This window comes from Leguminivora glycinivorella, chromosome 21, assembly GCF_023078275.1.
Source record: "Leguminivora glycinivorella isolate SPB_JAAS2020 chromosome 21, LegGlyc_1.1, whole genome shotgun sequence".
Taxonomy (NCBI): Eukaryota; Metazoa; Arthropoda; class Insecta; order Lepidoptera; family Tortricidae; genus Leguminivora; species Leguminivora glycinivorella.
Window position 1 is genome coordinate 11,642,828 of NC_062991.1, and position 16,902 is coordinate 11,659,729.

Below are 16,902 nucleotides of genomic sequence, written 5' to 3' on the forward strand. Positions count from 1 at the left end.
AAGCTCAAAATATAAATCGGTAAGAAATTTAGATTTTTCTTAAATACTTTTGGCTTGAGAAGTTGGCGAATACGCCAGGAAAAAATAGTGCATTGCTCTTGTATCGGTATCAATTTAAAATCTAATCTGATTCAAAAATAACCTTGCAACGTGACTTTAGATATCGTACTTACTATTAAAATTACCTATTAAAATGTATAATTTATTGTAATAAGATCACCGACCATAAAGTATAGATCATAGACGAGATACATGGTTTTACAATATCTTCCATCAAATCTGAAATTAAATTTCCTATAAAAGTCTTTGCTTTATTTATTTTGAGTCAGAAGCAGGACTCTTGGTTCAAACAACTCTGTACTCATTTAATAAAATCTTTAAGAAATAAGTAAATAGAGTACAGTACAAAAATGGCACCAAACATAAAAGAGGATATACCACTTCCAAAAGAAGAAGACAAACCTTCAGCAGTGGAGAAAAAGCCATGGAATTACCAGATAGTGTACATCAATGTACTAATCTTCGCATACTGGCATATTGGAGGTTTATATGGACTGTATCTGTGCCTCGATGCTAAATGGCCTACCATTTTATTTAGTAAGTTTTAAGTTGTAGAGGGAAATAGTTGTCTAGTACTAAAGAATGAGGGATGGGATCGATTTCTTCAGTGGTCTAGGCCCAGACCAAGCCATCGTCTTACGCCAATAACTCGTAGCGATGGTAACCGACGAAGATTTTAGAATTTGTGCATCTTTTGCAAAGCTTGACATCTCGGACTAACTCTATTGGAACACAACAATGCCAATCCCTAATATGGTTTTAAGTTTCAAATCATTCTTGGGGCAATTTCGATGACATATGTACCCTGTATGTGACCTGTATTATGTGACTTTAAATATGTACCTAATTTAACACCCATCTGTTCATCTTGGCTTCTTACCTTCTTCATATTTAATTTTGCTTCTTCTTACCTTAATTAACATTTCATTTTGCTCCCAGATGTGTTCTACTACATCCTCGGTGGCTGGGGCGTCACCGCCGGCACTCACCGGCTCTGGTCCCACCGAGCTTACAAAGCGAAGTTACCGCTGGAGATTCTGCTCATGCTGTTCCAGAGTTCGACTGCACAGACATCGGTCATCCATTGGTGCAGAGATCACAGGTATTGCATTATTGAATGTTTTTCTACAGCCTTAAACAGAGTGGTTAATGAAGGCAAAATGATCGGGGTCTGGCAAATTAAATATGATTGAAACACGACGGTACTGCATACCAATACGACTCTCATATCACAAAAATCAAGATACAATACAATACAATACAATACAATACTCTTTATTGCACACCTTTAGATACAAAAAAGTTCTACTAATAGAACCTCATTTCTATCTCTTTCTTCAAGTGTCACCACAAATTATACGATATTCCCGTCAATCACGACTCTTACTCTTAGACTTCCATAGTAATCAAACCTCAAAAATTTATTTCGATATCTTCTCATTTTTGCCTCTTTTTACTGATGTGTCGACGAAAAGTTTCCAAAATTTCTGAAATTTTTACAAAGGAAAACTTCGAAAACATTGGACCATACTTTGTGGACAATTGTATGGATGGAAACTTTCCTTTTCGTAAATTTAAATCCCCTTTATTTTTCGTGAATTTTTCAAGAAATTTAAGATTTTTTGGATCGTTTCAGCAACTTACACATCACTACTTCTTCTTTCATCAGGTGTCACCACAAATTCTGCGATATTCCTGTAAATCACGACACATGCTCTTGGACTTCAAAAACTCTCATGTTTCAGAAAAAAAAAATCTACCAATAGATTCTCAGTTCCATCTCTCCTTTCATCAGGTGTCACCATAAATTCTGCGACACAGACGCCGACCCTCATGACTCCACGAAAGGGATGTTCTTCTCCCACATGGGCTGGCTGATGGTGAGGAGACATCCAGACGTCATCAAGAAGGGAAAGACGATTGACATGTCGGACCTTACCAGTAATCCGGTGTTGCACTTTCAACTGAAGTAAGTTATTTAGAACTTTCATTTATTTTTGTATCACTAACATGACCCACAATTTTAACTACAGTGAGCTACAACCTCGGCCTTGTCGTCACTTTCCATCAGGTGCGACTGAGGTCAATCACTGGCCAGTTTATAAAAAAAAAAACTATAGGTAGGTAGAATTTCTTATATCAATCACCCAATCAATTTAGTAGTGCGTATGTGACTCCAGTTACATAATTTAAATTATTTACCTCTTTAAACGAAATGGGTAAAAAATGCGTAATAACCAATTATGTACGTGTCACTTAATTCCTACCTCAACTGATTTTGAGAACTCAGGTAATTTCATCAAGGGATACAAAAAACTAACTGCAAAACTTGTTTCAGATACTACGTGTACCTCAGCGTATTCTTCACCTTCCTGCTACCGGCGCTAGTCCCCTACTACTTCTGGGCCGAATCCTTTACCATCGCCTACCACATCTCCCTTCTCCGTCTCGTCATCTTCTCCCACGTCACCTTCTGCATCAACAGCGCCGCCCACAAATACGGCTACAAGCCTTACGACAAAAACATCACTCCTACACAAATCCCCGCACTGTCTTTCGCCGCTTTAGGAGAAGGATATCACAATTATCACCATGTCTTCCCGTATGACTATAAAACAGCAGAATTAGGAAACAATTTTATGAATTTAGCAACAAATTTGATAGACTTCATGGCGTGGATAGGATGGGCTTATGATTTGAAGAGCGTTTCTGAAGATATGGTTGTAAAGAAAATGATGAAGACTGGAGATGGAACTGATCTGTGGGGGAGATTGCCGGAGAATGATGATTATATTTGGGGATGGGGGGATCAAGATATGTCAGAAGAAGATAAGAAAGCTTTGCTACATTTTTAATAAATTATATTTCATAATTTACTACATTTTAATGAATATCTAATATTCGTATTCCTGACCTTTCTGCTACTGGTGCTAATTCCCTACTACTTCTTGCCCCGTAATCGAATGTCATTTCTACGACGCGAAACGAAACGCCGCAGGAAGGTAGTCTGGCTCTGTCGCGCCAATACGCAAGAGTGGTAGAGATAGATAGCTAAGAAAGAGATATTATCGTGAGCTTTTCGTGAGCGTGTGCATTCGGCTACGCACACTGGGCCGAATCCTTCACCGCCGTCTACCACATCTCCCTTCTCCGTCTCGTCATCTTCTCCCACGTCACCTTCTGCATCAACAGCGCCGCCCACAAATACGGCTACAAGCCTTACGACAAAAACATCACTCCTACACAAATCCCCGCACTGTCTTTTGCCGCTTTAGGAGAAGGATATCACAATTATCACCATGTCTTCCCGTATGACTATAAAACAGCAGAATTAGGAAACAATTTTATGAACTTAGCAACAAACTTCATAGATTTCATGGCATGGATAGGATGGGCTTATGATTTGAAGAGCGTTTCTGAAGATATGGTTGTAAAGAAAATGATGAAGACTGGAGATGGAACTGATCTGTGGGGGAGATTGCCGGAGTATGATGATTATATTTGGGGATGGGGGGATCAAGATATGTCAGAAGAAGATAAGAAAGCTTTGCTACATTTTTAATAAATTATATTTCATAATTTACTACATTTTAATGAATATCTAATATTCGTATTCCTGACCTTTCTGCTACTGGTGCTAATTCCCTACTACTTCTTGCCCCGTAATCGAATGTCATTTCTACGACGCGAAACGAAACGCTGCAGGAAGGTAGTCTGGCTCTGTCGCGCCAATACGCAAGAGTGGTAGAGATAGATAGCTAAGAAAGAGATATTATCGTGAGCTTTTCGTGAGCGTGTGCATTCGGCTACGCACACTGGGCCGAATCCTTCACCGCCGTCTACCACATCTCCCTTCTCCGTCTCGTCATCTTCTCCCACGTCACCTTCTGCATCAACAGCGCCGCCCACAAATACGGCTACAAGCCTTACGACAAAAACATCACTCCTACACAAATCCCCGCACTGTCCTTCGCCGCTTTAGGAGAAGGATATCATAATTATCACCATGTCTTCCCGTATGACTATAAAACAGCAGAATTAGGAAACAATTTTATGAACTTAGCAACAAACTTCATAGATTTCATGGCATGGATAGGATGGGCTTATGATTTGAAGAGCGTTTCTGAAGATATGGTTGCAAAGAAAATGATGAAGACTGGAGATGGAACTGATCTGTGGGGGAGATTGCCGGAGAATGATGATTATATCTGGGGATGGGGGGATCAAGATATGTCAGAAGAAGATAAGAAAGCTTTGCTACATTTTTAATAAATTATATTTCATAATTTACTACATTTTAATGAATATCTAATATTCGTATTCCTGACCTTTCTGCTACTGGTGCTAATTCCCTACTACTTCTTGCCCCGTAATCGAATGTCATTTCTACGACGCGAAACGAAACGCCGCAGGAAGGTAGTCTGGCTCTGTCGCGCCAATACGCAAGAGTGGTAGAGATAGATAGCTAAGAAAGAGATATTATCGTGAGCTTTTCGTGAGCGTGTGCATTCGGCTACGCACACTGGGCCGAATCCTTCACCGCCGTCTACCACATCTCCCTTCTCCGTCTCGTCATCTTCTCCCACGTCACCTTCTGCATCAACAGCGCCGCCCACAAATACGGCTACAAGCCTTACGACAAAAACATCACTCCTACACAAATCCCCGCACTGTCTTTTGCCGCTTTAGGAGAAGGATATCATAATTATCACCATGTCTTCCCGTATGACTACAAAACAGCTGAATTGGGAAACAATTTTATGAACTTAGCAACAAACTTCATAGATTTCATGGCATGGATAGGATGGGCTTATGATTTGAAGAGCGTTTCTGAAGATATGGTTGTAAAGAAAATGATGAAGACTGGAGATGGAACTGATCTGTGGGGGAGATTTCCGGAGAATGATGATTATATTTGGGGGTGGGGCGATCAAGATATGTCAGAAGAAGATAAGAAAGCTTTACTACATTTTTAATAAATTATATTTCATAATTTGTTACATTTTAATGAATATCAAATTCTTGATATTATCAAAACCACATAGGTAACGAAAAGTGAAAAGTCGACTTACAGTTAATTAAGTAAGGGAAGAAGTGACCAAAAGAAGTGCCGAGAAAAGAAGAATACCTATCGTGGCCCAGAAATCTGCACCAAAGAAAGCATCTAAAAAATCACGTGGTCACATTGCAGAGATGAGTCGATTATTACCAATATTAGACAGCAGACGGCATCCTGAGAAGAATTGTTGTTGTTGTTGTTGTTGCTGAGAAGAATTAAATTGTCATAAATACTTATATAGATAAGTATAGACGGTCAAGCAAATCTTGGCAAATGCATCTTTATATCATTTGACATGACTCATTCTTTCTACAAAACCTCATGTGTACGAGAAGAACCTACATTATGATAAATTACAAGCAATTCTTTTACTAAATTGCGTATTTACTCTTCATCTCAGCCTCAGAATTCTGAAATAAGATTAAACAAGAAGATAAGGTGACGAACCCAATCATGGACAGTTTAAGGAAAAAATTCGCCAGTTTTTGATATTTCACTGATAAATGTAAAAATTCTACCGCCAAGCGTGTTATATCTTGAACGTCCTGTCCTTCTTCTACATTTCAAGCGTATTGCAGAATAGATATTCCTATTGGTTTCTTCATAGTTAACAAATTAAAACTAGGTGTTTTTTCTCCAATTATGGACGGCAGTTCTCCAGTAATGGATCCCCCATTATGGACAGTGAAATAAGTTTAAAATTTTACTTTTAAAGCCAACTGATACGCAATGAGTCAATTTTATACACCATAAATACAATTCGTTTGGGTTATTTTAACATAGGATTGTTTCTTGTAAATTTTGGTTTTGTAAATTGTTCCTTGTCCATCATAGGAGGTAGGCAGTTTTTCGGGTCCAGTAATGGACACTTGCAAAATAACATCATTTCTTTATATCTTTGGAGCAACAAACTAGTATGTTTTATACCTTATCTCATGCTTAATGCAGTAAGTAAAACGCATTCAAGATTACACCGTGCGTTATTTTTTTATTATTTTATACATGAACTCATCTCTCTTAGCAACATTACTAAGAATTCGTCGTTGATATTTTTTTCAGTAAACTGGTGAATTTTATCTTGTCTCCAAATCCTTCAGAAATAACCGAATTAATTGAAACTTCAAAATTAAACAGCTCTACAACTCTAGTTTATGGTACATAGCCGTCAGTTTTTAGAAACGTATTTTAGATACTTATTTTTAAGGATTTGTGTTTTTTTGTCCATAATGGCATCACCGTCCATTATGGGGTATTTTACCTTAAAAAGGTTCTGCCTGAATAAATACGCTCATGGCTTGAGCGACAATACAATGAAGGCATATAGACTGACCTAATCCGCATGTAATCTTTACAAAGAGCAAGTACATATTTCGCAACGCAATGTGTTTGCTGCGAGTTGAATGGAAAAGAAATGTTAATTTGTATCAGTGTTTATTAGTGTAAGTAAACATGTTTTTTTCTGTATTAAACACTTATCCTTTGTACTTAAGAATTGTTTAATTGGAACCTGATTAAGATACGAGGGGTGATCCAAAAGTAATGATAACTGAATACTTTTTGCATCGGATTAAAATAAATAGGTATGCCGTTACTGTCCACAAAGACTCCTTAGTAAATAAAAAAAAATAAAAATAAAAAATATGTATCTGTCAGAGAGTTGCATTTGTTTTTTCACGAGCAGTCGGAACAATATCGCAAAAATGGAGAAAACTGAGGTGAGAGCGGTTATTAAATACTTCTGTTTGAAAAAAATGTGTACTAAAGATATATACGCTGAATTAGTGGGAACACTGGGGAGTCCGCTCCGCCGTATTCTACAGTGGCACGCTGGTCAAAGGAGTTTAACTTGGGAAGAACATCCACTCAAGATGAACACCGCGAAGGCCGTCCATCTGTCGCCCTTACTGGAGAAAACGTAAAAAAATTAATGATCTCGTTTTAACAGATAGAAGGATGACTATCAGGCATCTAGTTGAGCTCACAGGCATCTCGTATGGCAGCATTCAAAGAATCTTAACTGATGAATTACATATGAAAAAAGTCTCCGCTCGTTGGGTGCCTAGAATGTTAACGGCTGAACAAAAGAAAATACGTTGTGAGATTTCGAAGTCTAATCTTGAAAAATTTCAAACTGATCCCGAAACATTTTTGCGTCGGTTTGTAACCATGGACGAGTCTTGGATCCATCATTTCGATCCTGAGACCAAACAGCAATCCATGACCTGGAAGCGAGCGTCGTCCCCTACACCGAAGAAATTCAAGGTAGCAAGCTCCGCTGGTAAGGTCATGGCTTCAGTGTTTTGGGATGCTGAGGGAGTCATAATGATCGAATACCTGGAAAAGGGAACCACTATTACGGGCTCCTACTACGCTGACCAAATACGCAGATTGAGAGAGGCAATCAAAGAAAAGCGGCGGGGTAAACTTCGAGCTGGCATCCTGTTTCACCAGGACAACGCACCGCCCCACAAGGCCGGTGTTGCGATGGCTGCCATCCGTGATCCAGGGTTCGAATTGCTGGAACACCCCCATATTCGCCAGACCTAGCCCCCAGCGACTTTTATCTCTTTCCACGGCTGAAGGAAGATCTTAGAGGCAACAAATTTTTGAATGATGGCGAGGTAATGGCCGCTGTGGAGGCATTTTTGGAGGGTCAAGAAAAAGATTTTTTTTTAAAGGAATTCGTAGTCTGGAGAAACGATGGTCCAAGTGTGTAGACTTGGAAGGAGATTACGTAGAAAAATAAATTATTTTATTAAACATTTTATGTGTCTTTCATACTGATTATCATTACTTTTGGATCACCCCTCGTATGTCAATGAATATAAGTTTAACATAATTAAGAAGATATTTATTTCATCTTCTTACGTCCACCTATTTAAATTGGCAAGAAGCTTTTTAATAACTTTGGGAGCTATTATTACTATATATATAATCAAGAGTGAACAGGCATCTTCTGGGCGAGCTCACTCCATCGTAGGCCACGTCTTTACCTTCGGCTAGTCTGTGGCCAAGACCAAGCCCATTTATAATTTTACTCGTAAAAAAAAGATAGAAAATTCTGTACGACGTGACCAAAACGTCGTAAGCAACCAAAATTACATGACGCTTACGAGTTTAAAGTCGAGCCAGAAATATAAGACTACGCACCATGTCGCGAAATTTTAATGGAACTATTTTTTTTCACACAATGCTGAACTAAATAATGTGAATGTGAAATGTCACAATTGCCAAAAATGACGCAATGATTTTATTTTTTATTTTTTTAATTTATTGGGAGCATTGGCAACTTGGCCATCAGCTCAGACATACAATATTTAATAAAACATACAGAAATAAAAGAAAATACAGAAGAAACAATTAAGTACAGGTATAACAATTACTATGTTAAACATAAAAGTAAATAATTGCACATATTTAAATGATAAACTTATGACTATTTAGTAACTACACAATACAATGTTTTATCAATGAAAAGAAGTAGTTTTGATCAATTAAAAATTATTTACAAAGCGCCAATAGTGTGCATAATAAATTCATAAATTACAGGGTATAATTTTGGATATTTTAAAAGAGCCTGTTCAGAGTTTGGCAGAACTTGAAAACCTGTATCCATGCACATGGCAACAAATAATAACCTCTGCAAATTAAAATGACGCAATGATACCCTGCCATAGATAGTAGACAAGATGGCGTTGATCGCTTCAATAAGGATGCGTTCGAATTACGATGGGGCTGTGTCGTGCGGCTGCGTTCGTGGTCTCACAAATGGTCTCGTCGGAAGATCAGCGCTGACCTCCGGGGCAGCATTATGCTGAGACGGGACCATTTCGTGACAAACTTATCATTCCATTGTGCGTTTGTAGTTTTAGTAATACTGTTTTTTTGCATATTGTGGAGTTTTAAGTTTATTAACAATAAATATTTTGATTGATTGATTGATTGATTAAATATCACCGCATACGTCAGAATAACAGCGCCCTCTTGATGACTTGATGGATAATAGTCATATATTTCTGGTCAAGCTTCAGGTTGGTAAAAAAAAACACGCCCGCCTCTATGGTTTGTTGTCTAAACAAGAACAACTCGTGGCGGAAGTACTGATTCTATGTACAGTCAACGAATTGGAACCCTAGGCCGCTGTAGAACTATATCATAGTGACGTTATAAATCAGCTTGTAAGAAATCTCTTACTGCTTGTCATTTTGACATGGTTGTAGAGTGGCCTAGGTTTCCAATTGGTTGACTGTACTTACCGGCAATACCGGCTATGTACGTAGTAATAATATTCATTAGATCTTCTCATAAAATAATCTCGTCTTTATCAATACCCAATCTAAATCTGACCGTTTTTTCAACCCGACAGTTCGTTGTTCGCTAAACGTGTCTGCTCTCGGTGCCCTTGTCCGATGCCCTGTTGCTTTGCGTGTGACAAACATTGGGTCACTGTTTACATTAGGGTTTAAGGAACTTGTGTTGATGCAATTGTGTCTTAGGGCTGACCTACACTGACTTCTTTAAGACCCCAACACTGCATTTTACTCTGTGCGATCCGAAGTCGGACGCCGCATATTTCAAGAAAGAAAGATGATTAAGACAAGAACATTTTATTTATTATTATTTATTTTATATTTATTTCAAATACGTTACACAGTATGACAGTAAAAACCAAAGTACTGAGTAACTAAAATACATAATAGCATAACAAATAAACACATCAAAGTGAGAAAAAAATCTACACATCACAAATTATCTACATTTTCTACATAAACTATTCTATAGATTTTCCACTCCTCTGCCACTCATCATCCTCCTTGCGTTATCGGCTCTAACGGCTCATGAGAGCCTGGGGTCCGCTTTGACAACTAATCCCAAGATTTGGCGTAGGCACTAGTTTTTACGAAAGCGACTGCCATCTGACCTTCCAACCCGAAGGGTAAACTAGACCTTATTGGAATTAGTCCGGTTTCCTTACGATGTTTTCCTTCACCGAAAAGCGACTGGCAAATTTAATATCAAATGACATAACGCCGAGTGTGGAATTGAAAAACGAGCAAGTGAAAGGATTCTATAGTTGAACCACGAGCGAAGTTTTTTAACACACGAGAAGTAAAATACATTTGCACCCGAGTGTAACACAAAACTTTTCCCCTCACTATAGCGAGGAAACTACAACGCAAAAAATGCGTTTATCACTGCTTCCAGTAGTTCCACAGGTGGTAAATCATCTTTATTACTAGATTCACAAATAACTATTGTATTGCCGTCTGTACGTTCATCAAAATATGTCAATTTAGACTTATATTGACCGGGATATAGACCGTGATTACCTTTTTGATTTTTGTCGAGCTCCCGATATTTCGACGCAGTTGCATGCATCATTATCACGGAAAACCGATTGGGAGCTCGACAAAAATCAAAAAGGTAATCACGGTCTATATCCCGGTCAGTATAAGTCTAATGGAAATAACCGTGAATCATTCAAAACTCTTATATGTCAATTTCATCATGTATTGCAGACTCGAATCTAGTGTTACAGGTGTCTATGGACGGTTAATTGCTTTCTATCAGGCGATTCGCCTACCCATTTACCTCGTATATCATAAAAAACAACGCAATAAGAGTCATTGATAAAAAGTCGGTCACTCGTGTAGTGCAAGTAAACAGAGACACCCTTAACACAATGACCCAGTTTTGATAAAAACGAGCAAAACGCGATAAAGTTTGTGTAATTTTACATAATCAAGCGCGATAGTTTATCTTTGAATGTATTACGATATTTGTGTCAATTTTTTAGGGCAGTGTATGAAGAAATATCATTGAAAATGAAACGCAGTTGCGAGGATTGCGACAATTATCATCATAAGCAAGGACGATATGATACGGGACATAGAAAGTCCATACAAAGCGTAGGTATCCCTGAAATGTATGGGCCTTTAGGCTTAAAACTAGATGGCGCTGTTTCGCAGTCTGGAACTGGCCAAAATCATATTTTCCCCAAATATTTTTGCGTTTTATTTTTATAAGAACAAATGACATGCTTCTTTATTTTAATATATCATGATATCACGTCAATATACATTTTGAAAAAAAAAATGTGGAGATCATCAGTGTAGTTATTAGTATATTTAATAGATGGCGCTAAAAAATCGGGGTACGATTCTTAGTATGAAGATTGTAAATCATATTTAAATTATCCTTGTCATAAGTGTACGTTGGTATCTTAGTGGTGCTATTTATTTCAATATCTAGCACTTGTCCTTACACTTTAGTCTGTATATTTATGTATTTAAAATAAATGTAAACAAAATCTACCCTCAAAAGGGCTTTCAAACTAGTTGAGGGTTAATATACTAAACAATACGCGACCAAATAAGTAGTTTTAAGACGATACGGTAGGGGTCAATTCTCCATACAAACGCTCTCGACTATTTCCTCCCTGGTTTTTGAAGATAGAGCAATGATTTTTTAACACAGATTGTTATTATTTTTATCTGTGACGAACCGTTTTGATTTTTTTGATATTCTGCTTTTTAAAGAATCTAGAGCCAAAAAAATATTTCCAAAAACGGCCTTTTTCATTGTGGCGCAAAAAAAGGTGTGATACCTACCTACTCAAGATTGATAACAATGAACCAAAAAAGCTAAACGGTCCGACATAGATTATTTCATTGTTATTCAGATTCTCAAATTTCGTTTCGATTGATTAAGTTTTGAAGGAGTAAAGAGTCGAGAGCGGAACCTCGATTTTAAAGATTTTTCTGAAATATCTTTTGACTGAGTTGTTCTTAATGGACAATTTTTTTCGATAAATCTAGTTAATAACACTTGTACATTTAACTAAAATTCCCAAGTTGAAAGGGGGGCTCCTTTCCATTTTAGCATTTTCGCTACCGTATCCTCTTAAAAACAGGTCGTTCAACAGGTGCTGTAGCCGAATGGCATTTCTGCGACGCGAAACGTAAACGAAACGCCGCGAAAGGTAGTCTGGCTCTGTCGCGCCAATACGCAAGAGCGATAGAGATAGATATCTACGAGTGTTTCATTTCGTGAGTGTTCGTGCCATTCGGCTACGTACCCTGATCCGCTTGGTTTTTATTTGGCTGGATAATCGACAAATATACACCGTGTTTTTTTTTTCGTTAAATTCGACACGTTCATTATCAGGAACCACCCTGTATATCACTTTTAGTTTAAATTACAAAAAAAAATCATCATTTTCATACAGAATAAATGAATTTATTAGTGTGAGAGACCCTTAAGAATAACATTCAAGTTAGTGTCAAGTGATTGACGGCACATGTCAGAACAAATAACATTAGGAATTGGTAAAAGCTGTCTTACACGTGTTCAGTAATTATCTTTATTTTTTTAATAACTCAATAACCGTAAGAGTTAAGACGCTAGTTTCTGAGAGAAATTAATTGTATTTGATCTAAAGAACCTTCCGTTAAAGTTAACGGAATTCAATAAAAACAGGGTGTATGTATGTAAGTAACCGAAAATATACAAATTATTTGCAAGTAAAAACACGGAGTAGATCTAACAAGTCATTATTTGTTTCAAGCAATTAGTGCAATTACTATGTGTTTCGGTTTTGTTTTGCAAAAACAAGTAATCCTATAAAGTGTTTTATGTATCTATTTACGTAGTACAAAAATAAAGTATTTATAAATACTCTCTGATGATGACATTTCATGCTATAAACCTTTAGGACTTGGACTACATATCTTGCCCTATTAAGGACCCAGTGCTAATGGTACTTTTTGATTTCATTGCAAAATTGACGGGCTTAAGACAATACTGGACGACCCGCCTTTTCATGCAAAGGTTGTCCTTATTTCCCTTCCCGTGATATTAACATTATTGGACAAATATGGGGTATAAATTGAAATAGATATCATAAACGATTGACAAAACGACAAGGCCCACAGAATCGAACCCGGGTCTTCAGCTTACTCGGCTAACGTCCTTACCACTAGACCATCCGCCCGCCTTGTCAGCAGTGAGCCTTGTCGTTTTTCTTTCGTGTATGATATCTATTTCAGTTTATAATTTATATTTATAGTAGTTATACTTGAAAAACAACAAATCAAAAAATATTTAACAACATTAATTTGATTTGTTCCCTAGTTGTACCATATTGTGTACTTAAAATAAACATAGCCATGATTTATAAATTGTTTAAAAACCTTTGAAATGATAAGCGGCTGTTTCCTCTTAAGAGACAAAGTGAATAAAAATAACTTTATGAAATGAAGTCCGTAGATAGAGTTCTGATCCAAGAGCGACTTTATCTTGATGAAAGATATGATTGCCTTGAATAAAATAAGTAAAGGTATATTTATTTTTAGTATTTCAGTAGGCCAAAGACCTAAATTTATCGTTTTAAATGTAATCATTAGTATCTATATTTTTAAAGTAGATAAAATGCAAAATTTATTATTGTTAGACTATTTTTGGTTTTTTAAATTTTAAATAACTTTTGTATATTTTAACAAAAATATTATTCAATAAATAAAAAGTGACTAGTATGTACAATCTTAAACAATTAAAATATAAAAATTAAAACTAAAGTACCTTAAAAATTTAAATAAAACTAAATTAAAATATATAAACTAATAAAAAAGACCTCCGCGACCTGTACCGGGTGCAAAGGTGCCCATCAAACTTGCCGCGTTGCCACGTTGGATGGCAATGGACAACCTTTGCACCAGGTACGAGCCCCCACGAGCATCGGAGGTCCTTTCCCTCAGCTTAAGTCCCAACTCCCGTATGAACGCTATGGCCTCTGACCCCCAACACCCCGTTGTGTCGAAGGCGAGGGGAACGAAATAATATTTCGCCTCGAGCGCAGAATATTTTGCTCTTTTTAGCAGAGCTGCAGATTCTGCAGCAGCGCCGGCTGCCTGTACCGTCCGGCTTAGGTGTGAGGCGGCGAAAGTGCTGACGCACGTGGCGTCCCACAGTAGGCACTTACCTTTCTGCCAAGGCACCAGGGTTAAGCCGTCAGGACGTTTGCCATCAGTGCGGCAGAGGCCCGGTGGTTCTAGTACGCAAGGGATGTTTGCCGATACCAGGGCCCTCCGGACGATGTCGTTGAGCGCGTGGTGTCTGGGAAATCTTCCTGCACAGCGACGGCAACTCAAAGCGTGATGGCCGTTAGCTTCCACCGTGGAGCCGCAGATGCATTTGTGAGGTATACAAACATCGCTACCCAGGCCATCAATTTTTGTATACAAACATCAAAGCCATATTTTTTTTTAAATTAACTTTACGAAAGTCATCAATGCGAAATAGTACATTGTGCAACATAGGTGGTAAAGGGGATATTGCAAACGCGTGTATTAATTATTTTTGTCTTTTATTTTTCAAAGTTTTAAGAAATTGGAGTTTCATTGCTGCTAACGAACGTGGAGACATAATTTAAGCTCATTAACACTTACAAAAGAAACTAAATTTTGAAAGTGGGGAAACTTAAAAATCGGGCTATAGTAGTAGGGTACCCCCGTTACCAGCCCGGGTCTGGGGCCTGCTCCCAGGACCCCACCACCGCCCATCCATGGTCTTACTGAACCTAAAAAAAAAAAAAAAAAAAAAAAAAAAAACTAATAGCCCCCCATTTAGATTCATTGCGCTGGGTCTCGACGCTCTCAGAAGCCTCCTTCTAGTATTTACAGAATACGTTCTTTACACAATAAACCTTGTGCACGACGGTCACAAAAGGATTACCGACCCTTTCTATTGTTCGATCTGGACTCGGCGCTAGACCATTGTTACCCTACCCAGCTACCTGGCAGTGTCATGCACACCTTTTCCTTGTGTCTCATACTGATAGGTATTTTATAATTAATTTTTAGTATAACTTTGTAATCATATGGATTGCGATTCTAACCTAACCTAACCTAATTAAAATACCTAACTTTTCCATTCGTAACCTAACCAAATTTAATTAAAACCTACTCTTAGTTAACCTAAGTAGTCTAGACTTACCTTTATGAAACCTAACTGAGTTTCACCTACTTTTACTTTTATTTCTATAAATGTAGGTATTTATGAAATGTATTATAATTACGTTTTAACTTAAGAACTTCTGAGTTACATTTAAGTTTATCCAAATACCTAAACTTAACGATCCTATCTAGCGTATCTTTCTTTTTCTCGAATATTTATGATCTTCTTCTGAATCTATGAATCTTATACCTATTTCTATCATACATCTCTTTGTTGTATTACCAAATTTGTACATATGATTAATAAGTCAATTTTTTGATTACGTCTTAATAAAAGTTAATTTCCCATCTTATCAAACTTTCTTTTTTTACATATATTTCAATGTTTTGTATCTGAATAAACCTCGGTAATTTTGTGAAGTTGCGTTTTTGCTTAATTGCTTTATTTATTGTACCTTCTTTGAATAATTTACTTACCTATGTCTATTATTATTTTTTATGACTTGTGTATTGTTTAAGAGAATGCATACTTTCAATAAACTTGTTACGACGTGAGAAACTGAGAACCGGTTAAAACATGTTTAAGGCTAATTCTATGTGAATAAAAATGTCTTTTGTGCATTTTTAAAGATAATATAATTTATTGTTTCCGCTTATTTGAATAATTCGGGTTTTGGGTAAAGAGATCCTTCGACGAACATGTCAAGGCATGATACTTTCTATTCATATTTAACAAAGAGCATTAACTGGTGTAAACATGTTTTAGACTAACGCACCGGTAATTCTTGTGACTTGAATTTATTATTGTAACAACTTAGTTGCTTTATTATAGATGTTTATTGTATTGTAAAATGTCAAAAAGTTTATTGTTTGCGTTCAGGTATAAGATGAACTGGTTGAAACAAGATTTATGGTACGTTCCCCTGCTCTCTACCATATTACGAGTATAAAAGCCAAAGAGAGTCGAGGCTGAATAAGTATTCCTGTAGAGGCAGCCTTCTGTACCAGAGCTCCTTGTATCTAGTGTGGTATATAGAGAAGTGGAGTGTGCGTTCAAAAGTGAAGTGTTTATAGACAGATCCAACAATGGACGTGAGTATGTTTTTCTTTTTAAATTACTGTAACCCATATTGCCTTTTTATAATATTGTTTCGTCTAGTGTTCTTTGTATTTAATTAATAGAATTGTTAATAGTGTTTAAAATATTGTCTTTCATTGTTTCAGTTCTCTGAAAATACTTTCAAGAACTATTACTACCCGGAAAATCAGGGTGATTCAACCGATGAGGAAGGTACAGCTGGTTTCAAAGTTAAGCAAGCCCTCGCAAAGAAACGTCCTGGAAATAATATTGACAGCTTCTTTGAACGACCTAAAAAGCAGTGTAAAACCTTGAAACGGTCTTCGAATGTAAGCAAAAGTTCGCCAGAAGGCGTGGCTAATTTATCATCTGGACAAGATGATGGGGCGTATTCATCTCACTTAATTAAAATAGAGATATATGATATGCAAACAATCAAAAACATCCCATCCACGGAACACTGGAAGCACGCGGACGTCAGACTGAAGTATTTTGCGTTGGAAGACGACTTGGAATTACAAAATACGCGAAATATTGTATATAATATTACAAAACAATTAGCTTCTAAGGACACATGTGTAAAATATTTTATAGATAATAAGAAACAGTGATAAATATAATTTTTAACGATAGCAGTAGGATAGTGTTAAAGTGTTTCACATTTCTTATCTTTCCTTTTTATGATTTAAGTAAATTTCCTTGTAAGATATTCTTTTGCATTGTTTCACATTCCAAACAAAATAAATAAGAAA

General features: G+C 37.0%; 4 protein-coding genes across 4 annotated transcripts; all 4 read left to right on the forward strand.

Moving 5' to 3' along the window:
• Nucleotides 1-313: 313 nt before the first annotated feature.
• Nucleotides 314-3,163, forward strand: LOC125237507 (acyl-CoA Delta(11) desaturase-like). The gene is made up of 4 exons (XM_048144628.1): nucleotides 314-597; nucleotides 1,000-1,162; nucleotides 1,856-2,029; nucleotides 2,399-3,163. The coding sequence occupies exons 1-4, from the start codon at nucleotides 411-413 to the stop codon at nucleotides 2,913-2,915; spliced, it is 1,041 nt and encodes a 346-aa protein (XP_048000585.1). The 5' UTR covers nucleotides 314-410; the 3' UTR covers nucleotides 2,916-3,163.
• On the forward strand, nucleotides 3,146-3,761 carry LOC125237509 (acyl-CoA Delta(11) desaturase-like; the record flags this gene model as incomplete). Its single annotated transcript, XM_048144630.1, has 1 exon — nucleotides 3,146-3,761. A coding segment is annotated over one exon (477 nt), but the record flags the coding sequence as incomplete, so codon positions are not given.
• Nucleotides 3,762-3,855: 94 nt separating this feature from the next.
• On the forward strand, nucleotides 3,856-4,577 carry LOC125237329 (acyl-CoA Delta(11) desaturase-like; the record flags this gene model as incomplete). Its single annotated transcript, XM_048144321.1, has 1 exon — nucleotides 3,856-4,577. A coding segment is annotated over one exon (474 nt), but the record flags the coding sequence as incomplete, so codon positions are not given.
• On the forward strand, nucleotides 4,560-5,223 carry LOC125237508 (acyl-CoA Delta(11) desaturase-like; the record flags this gene model as incomplete). Its single annotated transcript, XM_048144629.1, has 1 exon — nucleotides 4,560-5,223. A coding segment is annotated over one exon (477 nt), but the record flags the coding sequence as incomplete, so codon positions are not given.
• Nucleotides 5,224-16,902: the final 11,679 nt, after the last annotated feature.